General features: G+C 58.4%; 1 protein-coding gene across 1 annotated transcript in view; it reads right to left on the reverse strand.

The window, feature by feature from the left end:
* Nucleotides 1–15,626, reverse strand: part of CMIP (c-Maf inducing protein) — a 203,059-nt gene that overhangs the window by 59,164 nt on the left and 128,269 nt on the right. The window contains exons 2-3 of the mRNA XM_020903714.2: nucleotides 15,488–15,613; nucleotides 7,691–7,741 (exon numbers count right to left, since the gene is read on the reverse strand). Coding sequence (XP_020759373.1) covers nucleotides 7,691–7,741; nucleotides 15,488–15,613 — 177 coding nt within the window. The remainder of the gene's footprint in view (nucleotides 1–7,690; nucleotides 7,742–15,487; nucleotides 15,614–15,626) is intronic.

Here is a 15,626-nt window from a genome sequence, read left to right on the forward strand (position 1 = left end):
TCAGTACTCCTGTATCCCGTTGTCAGGTGTATAAACTGGTTTGGATCACTTTGGATAACTGTTCGGGAAGCGTCCACCAAAAGGGACTCTCTGCCTGCCCAATGGCCTGAGCTCAAAAGGATGTAAACATGTTCACTAAGAGATGTGTTTATAACAGTTCTGTTCGTAATAGCCCAACCTGGAAATCTCTGTCCGTAACAGAAGGAACAAATTAATAAGTCTATTCATTTAAGAGAACACTACTGAGTGAAGCAAATGCATAAATCACTACTACACAGGATATTATATGCTGCACACATAAATGTTACAAACGTAACTTTGAGCCGAAGGAGCCAGGCACGCAGGCGGTTAGGCCGTGTGACTCCAGTTACCTGAAGTTCAGGTCCATGCCAGACGAACCCACGCGGCAGTAAGGGAGGGGAGTGGGTCCCTTGGTGGGGGGTGGGGTGCACAGGGACCAGGGGAGCTCTGTGGGGAGGGGGTTCCAGGGAGGCAGTCACGTTCTCTGTACCGATCTGGGCGGTTACAAGATCAATTCTATAAGCATCTGTGGCATTTTTAGCCAGTAGTACCTTTCGATCTGTGTACTTTTCTGCATGTATGCTATCGCTTCAATGAAAAGTTTACTTCAAACACAGAGCAAACTGCTCTATGTCGATTCCAAAGAGAACTCTGGTTGAGGAAGGGCCTGATGCTCACTGGGGCTTCCCTGCCTCCGTGGGCTCAGATAGGGGACTAGGCCACCCACCCGCTCCATGCCCAAGGCGTTGCTTTCTGCCAAAAGCAGCGGGTTGGAGACCCACCAACCACCCAGGGTTCAACTCTCAGCTCCGGCTGGTTCTGGCTGTGGACGAGCTCCTTGGCTGTCTCCGCTCCCCCTTCCAAACGAACCTGCCTTTGAGAAGACTGGTAGAAAGCGTCCACCGGAGCCCCCAGAGCAGCCCTGGACGCCAGGAGGCACCTAGCGACTGTTCTCTCGGGTTACCGCAGGAAAGCCCACGGGAGCCGGAGCTCTCCTCCCCAGGGCGCCCTGCCCTCTGCCACTTGTTAGCCTCAATCCCTGAAGCTTTCCATGTTATTAGTTTCAGGGCCCCTGATGACCCACCAGGGGCCAGGAGCTGCGGCTGCGAGTCGCTGGAGACCGTGGCCTCCCGCGGGCTGTGATGAGCGCAGGTGAAGAGGCAGCCTGGCTGGACTCACCTTGGGAAGGGCTTCTGCTCCCCGGGATCAGCTCTGCCACGGGGGGCACCTCCCGCCGGGCACACCCCAGAGTCTTGGACGGTGACGGGCCCCCTGCCTCACGGCGGGGGAGCCCCCCTTTCACGGTTCTCTGTGGAATCCCTCTGATCCCTCTTAGGAAGTCACAAAGCCCTCTTTGACCAAGTGCCAGAAATTAATCTGGATGGAATTCCTGCCTCTTGGACCTGGAGGAAGCAGACCTGTGGCTGGGCCTGTGAAAGGACCGAAGAGGCCACTCCCGGCCGTTCTCGGCCTGCTCCCCGCCCAAAGCTTCACCTTCCCGCTCAGGGGCAGGACGGCCGACACTCACACCCTCTCCAGGCAGCTCAGCAAAGGCTCCCGTGAACAAGCCTCAGAGAGAAACGGGCTGCAGCTGACGGAACTGGACATGGATTCCTCCGAAAGTTCACGGGGGCAGGGGGCAGGGGGAGCTGTCACTCCCTCTGTCAACTCGGGGTGACCCCCACAGGCTGCGTGGAGAAGGGGTCTGCCCTGGGGGCGCTGAGTGCAGTGACTGATTAGGGACGCCTGCCAGCGGCTCTCTGGGGGTGGGTGACACGCGTGCTGTTTGCACGTGCCTTCTTTCTTCGAGAGCCCTGTCTTCTGGAAACTATCTACACAAAGGGAAAGAGACCTTGATCATTAAAAAAGAATAATTAACACTGATCCAGTGCTTATTCACATGGTATGTGCCATTTCTAAGTTCCTTACTGCTATTAACCCATGTGACTCTCACAGCAACCCAAGAGGCTTGGTCTTAACGTGGCCCCCACTTTATTCAGGAGGAAAAAAAAGAGGTCCACGGAGGAAAGTAGCCACTCCAGGGGTCCCACGGCCCATGGGGTGGGGGAGGAGCCAGGGTTGGAACCTGGGCAGTCTGGGGCTAGAAATGTTTCTCTTGGGGGCGAATTAGCAACACGTGGAAAGAGTCACCAAAGAAAATACATCCCTGCTCTCTGCCTAGCACCCACTGTTCTGGAAATCTGTCCTGAAAGAGGAGTTCTAAAGAAACGAAAGCCTGGCTACAGCGGATAGTCATGACTTCACTGTCTGTAACTGAGGAGAATGGCACAGCCCAAATGCCCAAGAGCAGGCCCTGTGGTCAGCTGTGCATGACCTCCTCACAGATGTGACGGACACGCTGACACGTCTAAGGACCTGGCGATAGCTGCCAAGAGGCTGTGCAAAGGGAGACAGAGCCTGGAAGGGCATCAGGGGGTGAGACCAGGGAGCAGGGCGGTCCCTGGCCTCGCTGTGGCCGTAAGGGTGTTCTCACCGCGCTAAAGAGGGCAGCAGCAGTGGGGCAGGGGGCAGGCCGCGTGGAAACGGCAGGCGGGGAGCACGGGTCGCCGCCTTCCCTCCGGACATGTCGAGCCCAGTGCGCATCACCCAGGAGCGCAGGGTCCAGGGGCCAGGAGCGAGGCGCAGGTGGGTGACAGCTGGGAGGCTCCAGTCCGGGGACCTGGAGGACACCGTGTATCTGGGCAGGTGTGTGAGCGTGACCTTCCGGGGCCAGGCCCAGGCCCAGGGGGTCTGCCGTGTCCCAGAAAATCAGCTCTCCCGTCAGAAGCAGGGGATTGCCACGTCAGAGGTTAATTCATGCAATCCTCTCGGTGATGGCTGTGAGGCTCAGAGAAAAATGTAAGGCTCTCATGAAACGCCTCTGGAGACAGGACGCCAGGGCCCCTGGCACATGAGGCGGGAGCTGCCGGTGCGAGTGTGTGTGTGCATCTGTGCGCACACTCGTGTGCCGTGGGTGCTCAAACCTGTGTTCGAGCCCCAGCCCTGCCACTAAGGGCTGCGGGCCCTTGAGCAAGCGTGTTAACCTCTCAGCCTCCGTCTCTGAGATGCAGAGCTTCCCCAGCTTCTCGACCCACCTACTCTGTCCAGCAGAGGGACAGGCCCTGGACAGGGGTGACCAGCGGCATGGCTGGGTGGCCGACCAGGGAAGATGGGGGCCTGGACTGGGATTTCCCCAGCTTCCCCCAGAGGGAAAATCACCTTGGTTTTCAAGACTTCTGGGCAATGGCCCAGGAACCCCTCTCAGGAAGAGAGAAGGTGTCTTTCAGAGCTGGAGGCACCAGAAGTGCCCGCTGCACAGCCGGCATATCGTGCTTCTCGGGGCTCCTTCAGGGCAGCTTAGGGCGTGTCTCCCCACAGCTGGGTCCTCAGGGCCTGTCCCGCACAGCTCGAGCAGCGGGCCTCTCGCCCTGAACCCAGGGACGGGCCCGTCTCCTCCCAGCTTTGTAAACACACCCTGGCTCTATCACACAGACCCAGCCTGGCCCCTCATAGCCTGACACGCAGGGACAGGCCTGTGTCCACAAGCCGTGGCTTCCAAGTGCATCTGAGACAGAAACGAGGCCTAATTAACCCAGGACAACTGTTTATGCTTCCACATCCCCAGGGATCGGCCTCAGGGGCCAAACCCCCTAAACTCAGCAGGGCAGGGCCAGCCTCTCCAGGGAGCCCCAAGGACACTTCTCTGCTTCAGGGCACCCTGGCGGGGGTGGGGGGGCTGGCTGCCACCCCAACCCGATCCTGTCCTCCTGCTCTGGGCCCCGGGCCCCCCGCACCTCCCTGACCTGCCTGCCCCGGGGCGGGAGGCGGCAGGAACAGCAGAGCTGCCTGCAGACAGGAAGGGGCAGGGAAGGGGGAGCCTGGGACATTGAGGGTCACCCCCTGTCCCCTTCTGGGGGCCTTGGGATCTTGGACAAGTGTGTCTCGGAGTCCCTCACTTGCAAACATCAACAACAACGGACCATCTGGTGAGCCGACGACATGCAAAGCCCACTGCCCCTGGGGGAAACGCCCCCGGTGGGCTGGGTCAGGCGCCGGAGTTCAGAGCTGAGGCCGGAAGGGCAGCAGGACCCCCAGGATGGACAGAGGCGAGGGCATCGCACGGGTGTTGTTCTCAGGCTCTGCCCATTGCCACAGCGCAACTGGAGGTCGATTCTAGAGCCGTGGTTTTCAAGCTTTATTTTTTTTCATTATGGTTCCCCTAAGGAGCCTATTAAGACACCTCCATCCCAATCTGCCCTGATCCCACTGAGGTTAAATTCTAGAAAACAAGATTCTGTTGAGTAGACTGAACTACATTCTCTACACACCACTGGAATAACTAGGTATTTTTAAGCCCCAAACACCGATTCTGGCCCCCTTGGAGGCAGTACCACACCTGTGGAGAACGCCCTGGCGGGTCCCAGTACTACTGGGTAAAGACTCCATAAAGCTACGGGAACACAGCAGGTAAGAGGTAGCATTCTTCACAAGCAGAAAGTTTTCCCTATGTTGTCCTGCAGCCACAACACGCACATGCACTGTGTGTAGGGGAAAAATGAGAAATACAACATTTAGAGAATTTAAAAACTCAAGCCGAGGCTGTGGGATTTCGAATGTCCTTAATTTTGATGTTCTATTGATTTTAAGTTAAAGGTAGAGAAAAGCAAACGAAAGAAAAGAAAAATCCCAAACGGTCAGTGGTAAATACGGAGGAGAGGGTGGCGGTATCAGGCAGGAGAACCAGGACACATCCCGAGTTGGGCCGAGAGGCTGAAGCTTGGGATCGGGTGTGGGTGGATCGGGCAGGATGCGGGGCAGCCCCTGGATCCATACTGAAATCTGAGTGTGACTATGCACAAGTTGCTGGACCTCTGAGCACTGACATGTGCTGAATAAAGAACAGCAAAGTGCAGACACACCATGTGCTGGCAGGTACTTAGCAACTGCGTCTGACTGAATGAACTCCGGCTGGAAGCTGTGCAAACCGTGAGATGGATCGGCTACAGAGCCGGGATTCAAACCCCAGGTCTCCTGGCTCATTTCACCAGCCAGCAGTACCTCAGAAACACCTGTGTCTCCTTGCCGTTTTATAAGGAAGGGGAGAGTGCCTCCCTTCCATCTCATCAAATTTTGAGTGGCAAAGAGTCACAGGAATGAAACCAGGCTGCTGATGCTGAGAGATCACTGCCACCTGGTGGCAGCATACCTGAATTATTGGGGGGCGGGGGTGTCAAAAGGGAAAAATTACGAGCATTTCATCTGTGCTGTGCTTAGTCGTGTCCAACTCTGTGCAACCCCCTGGACTGAAGCCCACCAGGCTCCTCTGTCCATGGGATTCTACAGGCAAGACTACTGGATTGGGTTGCCATGCCCTCCTCCAGGGGATCTTCCCAACCCGGGATCAAACCCTGGTCTCCTGCACTGCAGGCAGATTCTTTACCATCTGAGCCACCAGGGAAGCCCTACACGCTCCTAAGCCTACGACAAAAAGTGCTTCAACGGTGAGAACACAGGTCACCATCCATCACCTGGCAAAAGGGCCGCTCACTGCTGGGCGCTTGCTGATTCCGTGATGCTCTGACCTGAGTGTGCTTGCTTTTGTTTTTTTGGCATGGACATCTACATACTGCTATATTTAAGAGGGATAACCAGCAAGGACCCAGCAAACAAATAAATAAAATGATGCTATGGAAAAATAACAAATAAAATTTAAGTGATTTAACAACCATCAACAAACCAACCACTGCCGAAATTGAGCAGACATCTAGGTCTTGATGAGAAGTGCTAGAAGCTCAGGGTTCCCCATTTCGGTACTTGCTCAATCAACTGTCTGAACCCCACATGCAATCCTTGTGCCTGAATTCGTACATTTCTTGTCAGCTTTAAATCACCCTTCTGGCTGTCACAGTCTCCCGAAGCTCCACTTTCCATGCCTACCATCTTAGTCATCGCTTGTAGCTGCGTAGTATTCACACATGTCACCAGTCCTGCCTTTCAGGAGTTCCCTGAGATTCCAGAAAGCGGCTGGAGACAGTGTGGACCAGGGCAAGGCGGCAAGCAGAGTGGAGTCCACTCAAGACCACCTCCTCCTTGACACTGGCCTTGCCACCCGTTCAGAGACGTCTCCCCAGCCTGTCAGGTGGGTAGTAAGTCTCCATCCTGCGCCGAGAGAAAGCAAGGTGCTCACTCACTGAGGACTCACGAGGGAGACACACGCGGGAGGAGGAGAGGAGGAAAGCTCTGGGCGGGTAGCCGCCGCCGTCCCCGGCCGTGGGGCGGCCCCTTCTCGCAGGGACCACATCATGCCGCCCGTACTCCTCTCTGGTGGCTGGTCTGGCCTTCACCTCCCAGGCCCGCTGGCAGGTCCTGAGGCAGACCCTCCCTGCCTGTCCCGGGACACCTGGCTGCAGAGATCAGGCCTCAGAGAGGATGTCCCTGCAGAAATCAAGGTCTGAGCAGCACCTGCCGGCGCCACAAACGCGTGCCTCCCAGGGCCTTCCGCCCACATTCAGGAAGCCCCAGGATGGGCGAGGCCTGGGTCTGAACCTGGCCCCGGGCCCTTACCGGCTGCAGGAGCTGGGCTCGGGTCTGGCCTTGGCTTCCCCACGGAGAAAATGGGAGCAATGATAACGAGCAGCCTGACAAGGGTCAAAGAGTCACGATGAGGCAGGAGCCCGGTAAACGCCAGTCCCTTCCTTGTGCAGCCCCAGCTTGGAGACTCAGTCTCAGCCTCGAAGACGGCCACCCAGGCACAAGCGAGAGGCCTGCCGCTGTCAGGAGGGGAGGAGGGGTGGCCGTCTGGGGACCTGGAATGTCAGTTTCCAGGGCTGAGCTTCTGTCCTCTGCCCAGCTGCGACGGGAGCCCCTCCAAAGGCGTGAGAAGAATGCTGAGTGTCCCCTGGTCCTCCCCATACGACACACGGCCTCACACCCCGCCCAGGGCCAGCCGCCCAGCCCCACCGCACTACAGCTTACCGCAAAGGTGCCGGCTCGGATGCACACCGGTCATCCTAGCCATGTCCTGCTGGCTCTGCAAGGCCTCCTGTGCTTGTTCTTAACTAAAAGGTCAGGAGGTGAGGGACAGGAGGCAGGGTGTGGTCCTGAGCCACAGAGCAGAATGTGGACTCTCCGGGGCAGCGGGGACACTTCGCACAGATCTGGCCCCTGGGTCTTGAACACGACCAGTCAGGGACTAATTCAGCATTTGTGCTAGAGAGCTGGGGACCATCCCACACAGAGCTAGAACCCGAAAATCAGGCCAAAGAACCACAGAGCGGAAAGGAAGGGAAGCCTGCGGAAATACAGCTGGACTTCTGCATCTCTGATAAATTTTCCTCTGCTGCCAACTTCGAAAGTCACTTTCAACTTATCACCTGGACTCCCTCAAGTCCTGCCCCCCGGAGCCGCTCAGGTGAGCTCCTGTTCTGAGAGCAAGCGGGTCTCCGATCCTTCCAGAAGCCGGCACGCCGCAGGGTTCCCAGGCAAAGTCAGGGGCCAACTGGGCAGGGACGCAGCTTGGGCATCACAAGGGGGCAAAGTATCAACCATCCAAGAGGGAGGTAGGGGCTTTCAGACAACGGGGCAAAGCGCCCAGGAGGTGAGAGACCCCTGCTCTCCAGCCTCTGGGTGACCAAGCAGCACCTCAAACGAGCAACGAGCCAGGACTTACCTTCCACTGCAGAGAATGGAACCATTGGTCTCGCAGGTAGCTGTTGGCGGCCTGCAACGAGAACAGGACAGCGCGGGTCAGTCACCAGCCTGCAGCATCTCAGAGCATTTTACGGGCCAGCATGAGGTCCCGCACCAGGCTGAACCCCTCGTGTGTAAAACCAAACTGGAAGCGGTCACCTGGTGGACTCATCTGAAATAAGACACTGCTCTCGCCTAGCGCTTATTCTGCTGGGCAGACACTGGTGGCTGCAAGAGCTTCAACTGCACACGAATCTCAGCATCTTCAGGATCAGAGAAGGGGCCAGGAAGAGTGGGGAAGAGGCACGGGGTGAGAGGGTGATGGGGATGAGCTGCCTGGGTGCTCCAGGCGCCAAGCATTTGCCATCCATGTAATCTGTCCTCCGAGGTGGGCAATGCTCTGTTTCACCAAGGGAAAAACTGAGACCCTGAACACTCACGTCAACTGACCGCATTTAAACCCGCAGTCTGGCTTCCAAGTCTGTGGGTTTAACCACCGCACCCCCTGCCAACTGCAGACAGCCACGGTAGAGACCAGGCGGCCTTGGCCTCAGGCAGAACTAGTAGATGTTACACATCCCCGTTCGGGGAGCTCGGCCTTTCAAGACCGACACCACGCCAGCTCCGAGCCTCCGGGCCACTCGGTGTCGGATGGTTCTCACTCCCAATTCCAGCATGTCTGCTGATGACAAGTGCAGTATTCACGGTGGGTCTGCCGGGCGCTGGACGCTAGGCCCTACGCCTGGATGAACTCATCCTCTCCTTAGGTCAACCCTGGGGAGTGGGCACTGCCAGCTGCGGTGCAGACGAGGAAACTGAGGCTCAAGAGATTGAACTCATCCCCCAGGGGCTCACAGGCAGCAGGGGAGGGGGGCCAGTGCCTGGACCTAGCGGTCTGACTCATGGTGAAACCGCAGTGTGACGGCATCTCATGTCTGCCACTGGCCACCCCCGAGGCAGAAATGTAGCGCCCGTCCCCTGCCTGAGCCCCAGCCCGCTGTTCTGAGTGGCCACAACCCTGATGGGCAAGGGACTCTGACAAAGACCAGAGCCTCTCTCCAGGCAGGAATGCCTGCCTTCTCTTCCTGGGCCACACACAAACACAGACACACACACACACACAGAGACACACACACACACACAGACACAAATGCACCCACCATGTGCATCCTGGGGTCACCCTCATTCTAGAGGATTCAGCTCTTACAGATGACCTCTCCTGATCCCTGGCAAACCACAGATGAAACCCCAGCCGCTCGCCCAGGCCAGAGTTTGGGGAAGTCTCTGAGCTGCAGAAAATGAACCAGTGCAGTGGCCCGTGGAGCTGGGAATCGGGCTTCCGCGGGCAAGCTCGGAGATGCACTTGACACCCCAAGCAGCTCCACACCAGCACCGTGAGGCAACGTGAGTGTGTGCTTCTGCTCTGAGTCGGGGGAGTAGGCTGGAGGGCACGTGCGTGGGACGCAGGAACCTCTGCGGTAGCTGAGTCTCCAGAAGCCCCGGGTTCAGGCCCCCTGAGGACCCAAAGCCTGCGACACCTGACTGGTGCGGGGCAGGCCCAGCAGCCCCCGCGGAGGGCCCGTGGGGGGTCACCTGCTGGTGCTGACCGAGCTGTGGTCTCAGGACAGATTGTGGACTTCAGGGTGACCAAAAGCAGCCCACACTCAGGAAGAGCGGGGCAAGACCCCAACGATGAGACCGTCCGTGGAAGACGCCCACTGAGCACGGCGCCCCGTGTGTGCCAACAGCAGGGATCAGGGCGGGGCGGCCACGGCCAGCGCTGTGCTGATAAACGTCTAACAGCAGGCGCCCCTGGACGAACAGCCCCAATCACGGTGGGCGCAGACGTCCACACGGACGCCCCTTGGCTGATTCCAGGCTCCCAGGGCATGTCCCTGAACCAGTGCTAAGGCACGATCCTGGTGGCTCTCGGGAGCTGGGACAGGCAGGAATGAGCCACTCCAACATGATTCAGACCCACAAACATTTCTCTGCTTTTCAACACACCGAGGTGATCGGGGACAGGGGAGGTGTGGCGTGTCAAACGAGGGGCCTCCAGAGACTGTCGACGTCCTAACTCCCAGGAATGTGTTCAGTTCAGACGCTCAGTCATGTCCAACTCTCTGCGACCCCATGGCCTGCAGCACGCCAGGTTTCCCTTTCCATCACCAACTCCTGGGGTTTACTCAAACTCATATCCTTTGAGTCGGTGATGCCATCCAACCATCTCATCCTCTGTCGTCCCCTTCTTCTCCTGTCCTCAATCTTCCCAGCATCAGGGTCTTTTCCAATGAGTCAGTTCTTTGCAACAGGTGGCCAAAGTATTTCAGCTTCAGCTTCAACATCAGTCCTTCCAATGAACACCCAGGCCTGATCTCCTTTAGGATGGACTGGTTGGAATGTGGTACCTTGTTGCAAAGGGACTTCGTGGATCAAGTCAAGGACCCTGACGTGGGGAGATTACTCTGGCCCCTCTGGGTGAGTTATGAGAGTCTATATAAGAGGCAAACAGGAGGTCAGAGAGTCAGAGATGTAAACAGAGCTTGGAATGACGTGGCCATGAGCCCAGGGATGCAGGCGGCCTTGAGAAGCTAGAGATGGATTCCTCCCTAGGGCTTCAGATGAACCCACACTTGGGAGTTTAGCCCAGTGGGACACATGTTGAATTCAGATCCCCAGAATGGTCAAGATACAAATCTGTGCTGGCCTCTTTTTTTTTTGTAGAAGCTCAGTTCCCTGACCAGGGATTAAACCCGGGCCCAGAGCAGGGAAAGCCAAGTCTTAACCCCCGCTTCAGCAGGGAATTCTCAAACCTGTGCTGTGTTAACCACCACAGTCAAGGTACTCTGCCTTTTGGCAGCAGGTGTGACCCCACTACCTGCTCTCTGTACTGCTGGGCCCCTGGGAACCTGCAGGCGCCACGCTGATGAAGGGAGAGGCTCTGGTCAGGGCAAGGCCCCCACCCTGCAAACAAAAGGGTGGGCCAGAAGTTTGCTCCAGGAAAGAGGAGGCAACTTCTGTGACACCCTCGCAGTTGCAACCCCCATCTCGATGCTGGAGACAGGGAGGCCACGCCAAGAGCAGGCCCCCCCAACTCCTTCCTCCGGCTGGTCGAGTTTTGGAGGACAGAGGCCGTGCGGGGACGTCCGGAATCCCGGGGCGGGCATCTCAAGGCGCCGTCCGGGGGAAGGCAGCGCGCTCAGAGTGGACAGAGTCCCCACGCTGCCGTGGGGAGGGCCAAGCCTGGACGACGGCCCCCAGCCCGGACGACGGCTCCCAGCCCCACCACGGGGGACCCAGGGCGCATCTCTGCGTCCTGAGTGGAGTGGGGCCCAGCCTGGGAAAGAGGCCCTGGAAGCAGGCTCTGGCGGGCGCCAGCCTCTCCTGGCGATAAATCTTTCGAATCCTGCAAGGGCCTCGTTCCAGGCAAATTCTGCCTAATTTCCTCTTTGAAAGTTGCCAAGTTCCCTCTCATTGTTGTATTGTCTGGAGAGGTGAGAAAAACAGCCAAGGGTGCACGGCGGGTGACCGTTCCCAGGTTCGCCCTCCCCGCCCCACTTCTTAGGGGAAAAAACAGCACGTGCTGTGCCGCCGGAAAAGGTCTCTCTCTCCGGCTTCCAGTAAGGAGGGTGCCCGCCCTGTCCTGCCTCAGCTGCCAGCATCTGGGGTAAACAGTGGCCTGGCCTCCCCGGGGGCTTTCGAGAACATCACTGAGATGAGCCGGTCTAGAAACTGTTCCAGAAAGCAGCAGCACTCCTGAGAAAGTGGAGCTGGCAGGGGCGGGGGCGGGGGGGGTCCCCTTGCTCCTGGTCTCGCCTGAAACCTTGCTGTCTGAGCAGTGGGCTCTGTCCGCTTTCTCATCAGTGACCGGACAGCCACTGAGGAGGCAGAGATCCCTGGGAGATGATCCAGGTCCTCATCTCTGCTCCGCGACTCCACGGGCCGGCAAGGAGCACGCCCCACACCCCTGCCCGGCACTGTTCATGGGCTTGTGGAGTTACCCCTCACGATGAAATGCCAGCAGACAGAGCATTAGGAGAAGAAAGAAGATAAATAGGTCCTTTCTGCACCCGGGGACTCTAATAACATGCCATTAGGGAGCTCACGCTGAAACACACAAAACAACCACAAATATGCCGGTCAGACCCAGGCTGGAGGGCTGGCGCCTTTGTCTGCCGACTGGACTTGCAGGCATGTTGCGCGGTGTCTCTGAGCAGGGCAGGAGGACCATCTCCCTGAGAGCACTTGTCCTTTGCTTTTTAATATTCATTTATTTGGCTGCGCCAGGCCTTAGTTACAGCATGCAAGATCTCTTTTTGGTTTTTTTTTTTAGTTTCAGCACGCGGGGTCTTCAGTCCATGGCATGTAGGATCCAGTTCTCAGACGAGGGATGGAAGCCGGTCCCCCTGCCTAGGGGGCCTGGAGTCTTCGCCACTGGACCACCAGGGAAGTCCCCTGCGAGCATTCCTGAACCTTCCCTGAACTCAGGTCAGTTCCCAGGGGGTCTGAGTGAGGCACTGGCTCAAATTCTCACAAAGCAGCTACGTAAGGATGAGGGGTAGGGAGCGGAGAGGGAAAAAAACAGAGAGCAGAAGAGAGACTTAGGTCAGGACGCAGAGAGAAGGGCCAGGGGGAGAGGCAGTCCTGGAGAAAGACCCCAGGGGGGGAAGCAGAGAGTGAGGTGCATCAAGGGACCCCCAGACATCGCCCCGCCGCAGGATGGACTCCTACGCGGAAGGCAGGGGCGCTGGGGGCCTGCAGGCCACCCGCACTGAGGCTGTTCCTGCGGGGGCAGCAGGGGTCGGGATGAGAAGTCCTGGGGTCTCAGCCCCGTGTGCAGATGGGAGCCGTTTGCAGGACTGAGTCACTGGCACCGGACGTCCTGAGCACCCAGAGCGAGGCCTGGAGGACAGAGGAGCTGCCCTCTTGATTCATTACCTTGGACTTAAGCACAGATGACCCTGTGCGTCTGGAGGCCACTATGGGGGCAAAATGGCTTGTGGCGGCACCCGGGTGCAGCGTGGCCTTGACCCCCGGCGCCCCTTGCTGCCGTGCTCGACCCCCACCCCCCACTCCTGCCAGGACGCGGGGACTGCCGTCACACCCCTGCTCTGGGCCCGTCCTGTGACTCTGGACAAGCCCCCCGGCAGGGGATCCCGCCGACCAGCAGGAGAGCTGGTGCCGGGCGCCCGGCCTGCCACCTCGGGGGCCGCCCCATCACCGCGCGGGCCCGCAGACCTCAGCCCAGCCCCACGGCGCCTCGAGACTGCTTATACAGCCAGGCGGCAGCTCACTGCCCGTGAACCACAGGAGGGTGAGAAGGAGGGGATGACGGGGGAAGCAAGCTGGGAGGGACCCTGGGGACGGCGGGGCTGCACCCATCTGGCCGCCGCCTCAGCCCACCTGCCCGCAGTCAGCCAGGCCCGGGGAGCGCAAATGGGAGGCCCCCGCGGGATCAAAGGGACACTCGGGCAACGCCCGGCACCCCACATCCTCCAAGCGCCCTGCCCCTGTCTGCGGGTCCCTCCTTGGAGGACGCTGCCCGCTCTAGCCCCAGAGCACTGGGAGATGCCCCTGCCAGGGACAGGGCAATTACAAGGCTCCTCTCGGGCCCGCCCGCCTGGGGGTCTCACGGATGCCCCGTATGCTCGGCCAGCAGACCAGTCCCTCGACTGCCCCCCACCTCTCGGAAGCTCTCGGCGGCAGCCTGCGGCCCTCAGAACAGCACTATGGCTCCCTCGCTCGATTGACATGACCTGTGGGGCCTGGCTGCCTGCAACCCGACAATTCTGGGCTCATGTTTAGGGCCTGCACCACCACCCCCTCCTGTCCGCGGCAGGGACCCCCACACCCACACTCTCAGGCTTCACACCCCGTCCTCCCTCTGCCCACCATGGGCATCCCATCCTGGCACACTCCTACTCACCCCTCCACACCCAGCTGTAGCATCACCACCCATGGGGGGCCTTCCCTGGGGCCTCCAGGGTGACAGCGAGTCCCCAGCCCTCGGGGACAGGCCTCTGTTTCAGCTGCTCCCTCTGGGGGGTTTGTTTGTGGCTCCGTCTCCCCAGGGGCCTGACTCACCTCCCCCCCGCCCCGACCCGCACAGGGCATAGCAGGCTCGCGGCTCTGTGATTCCAAGGGGATCTTCTCAGCCCCTCCCTCTCCGCTTTCTATGGACCCCGAGTATTGCCCTCCTCGCCCCCAGTCTCCCATCACTGCTCCCCCCCAGCGCCAAGGGGCCAGAGCTGACCACTCCCTTCACAGAAGGTGCAACCATCACAGAGGGGCGGGAAGGATAGAAAGGAAAGCGCTGCCGGCTGGAAGTTAGGAGGAAAAAGGGGAGGGCAGCTATGAGAAAACCTGCAGGGTGTGAGAGATTTAGGAAGAAGGCAGACGGCAGTGTCCTCTGAGGGATGACGGTAACGGCTGGAGTCTTCCTGCAGGATCCTGAGCTGTTATGCTCAGCTTCCGGCACTCGACATTCCTCAGAGGCCAAACTGTGTGCCTCTCGGCTCCAGCATCGTTGAATAACCTGGTGGCCACTCTTGAAACAAGTTTTAGGGAGCATCTCTCTGGGCTCAGAGCAGTCTCCCAGGAGAGACAGAATTAGAAAGAAAACGTTCCTGAAAGAGAAGCAAAGGAAGACCGTCCTCCAGGAGATGAGTCCATTCCCTCTGGACGAGCAGTCCTGACTTGAGTCCCTGTTGGAAACCCAAGGGAAAGCGACAGTGGCAGCCCATTGAAAGCCGACAGGAGGGGGCTGAGAAGACCCCCCTTGAGTCACGGGGGCAGGGACCCCCTGAAATGACAGAGCGTGCCACGTGTACGGACTGCAGCAGCCGTGTCATTAGCTTTGCCTCAGTTCCTTCCTTGGCGGACCCGCCTCTCCCCACCCACGAGGTCCTGGCAGGGCTGTCAGAGTACACGGTTGCCTGTGCTAAAGGTGGGCGTGCAACACAGAGTAGGTGTCCCCCCGGGGGGTGAATCAGATTACAGCCAGCCAATCAGAATCCTCCAGGGGACTTGATAGGAAAATACTGAAAGGAAAGTGGGCTTTCACATTTTTTAAGGATTACAGACTCCAAGAATGCAGCCTGAGGCTGCCAGATGTCCGTCTTTCCCATCACATGGGGAGCCTCTGCCTGACAGCGAAGCCAGCACACAGAAGCAAAGCCAGGAGACGGAGATCAGACATTCACTAGTGCATCTGACTCCTGGGCCCAGCTGTGCCTAAAGTCCACTCTCGGACTGCCCAGGTACAGCATCAAATTCTCTTCCTGCTTCAGATCATTTGAACAACATCTGCATCATTTCCAACCAACAGCCCCTGACCAATACACACAAAACGTGCACTGTTTCCCAAGGAGAGGGCTCCTACTTCCATCAGGGCCTCAACAGAAAAAGATTAATGAAAAGTGTACACCTCCTCACTCGCGGTACAACAGAAGGTAGCACATCTGTCGCTTGCTTGGTGTTCACAGCCTTATAAAGCCCGTGTCTCTGTGCCTCGGTTTCCTCATCTGTAAAATGGGAGACCAGGAAACTGGAGAAACCAAAACACAACGTGGGAAGCTCCTCGGCGGGAGCCCAGTCTGTGCACACTCCCTCTTCTGCTCCCTCAGTGAGCCCCGATTTACACCTTTCCTGTACTCGGAGGAAAAAAAACCACTGCAAGTCAGTCTTTGCTCTGGACAGCTGCCGTCTCCGAGGGGGAGGAGGAGGGTGCCGAGCAGGGACGGAGCCAAAAGTGCACGTTCATGTTTACGCGTCCTACCTGCAGCAGGACAGTTCCCCCAGGAATTGTGAGCTGTAAACAGTACTTCGGGGCGTTCTCCCAGGACAGCAGCTGAACGTCTTCAATGGCGCTGTAGGAGACGGAGTTTTCCATGTACCCAGTTGGCTGCAGCAAAAAA

The sequence above is a fragment of the Odocoileus virginianus genome, chromosome 20 (genome assembly GCF_023699985.2).
Source record: "Odocoileus virginianus isolate 20LAN1187 ecotype Illinois chromosome 20, Ovbor_1.2, whole genome shotgun sequence".
In the NCBI taxonomy this organism is placed as follows: domain Eukaryota; kingdom Metazoa; phylum Chordata; class Mammalia; order Artiodactyla; family Cervidae; genus Odocoileus; species Odocoileus virginianus.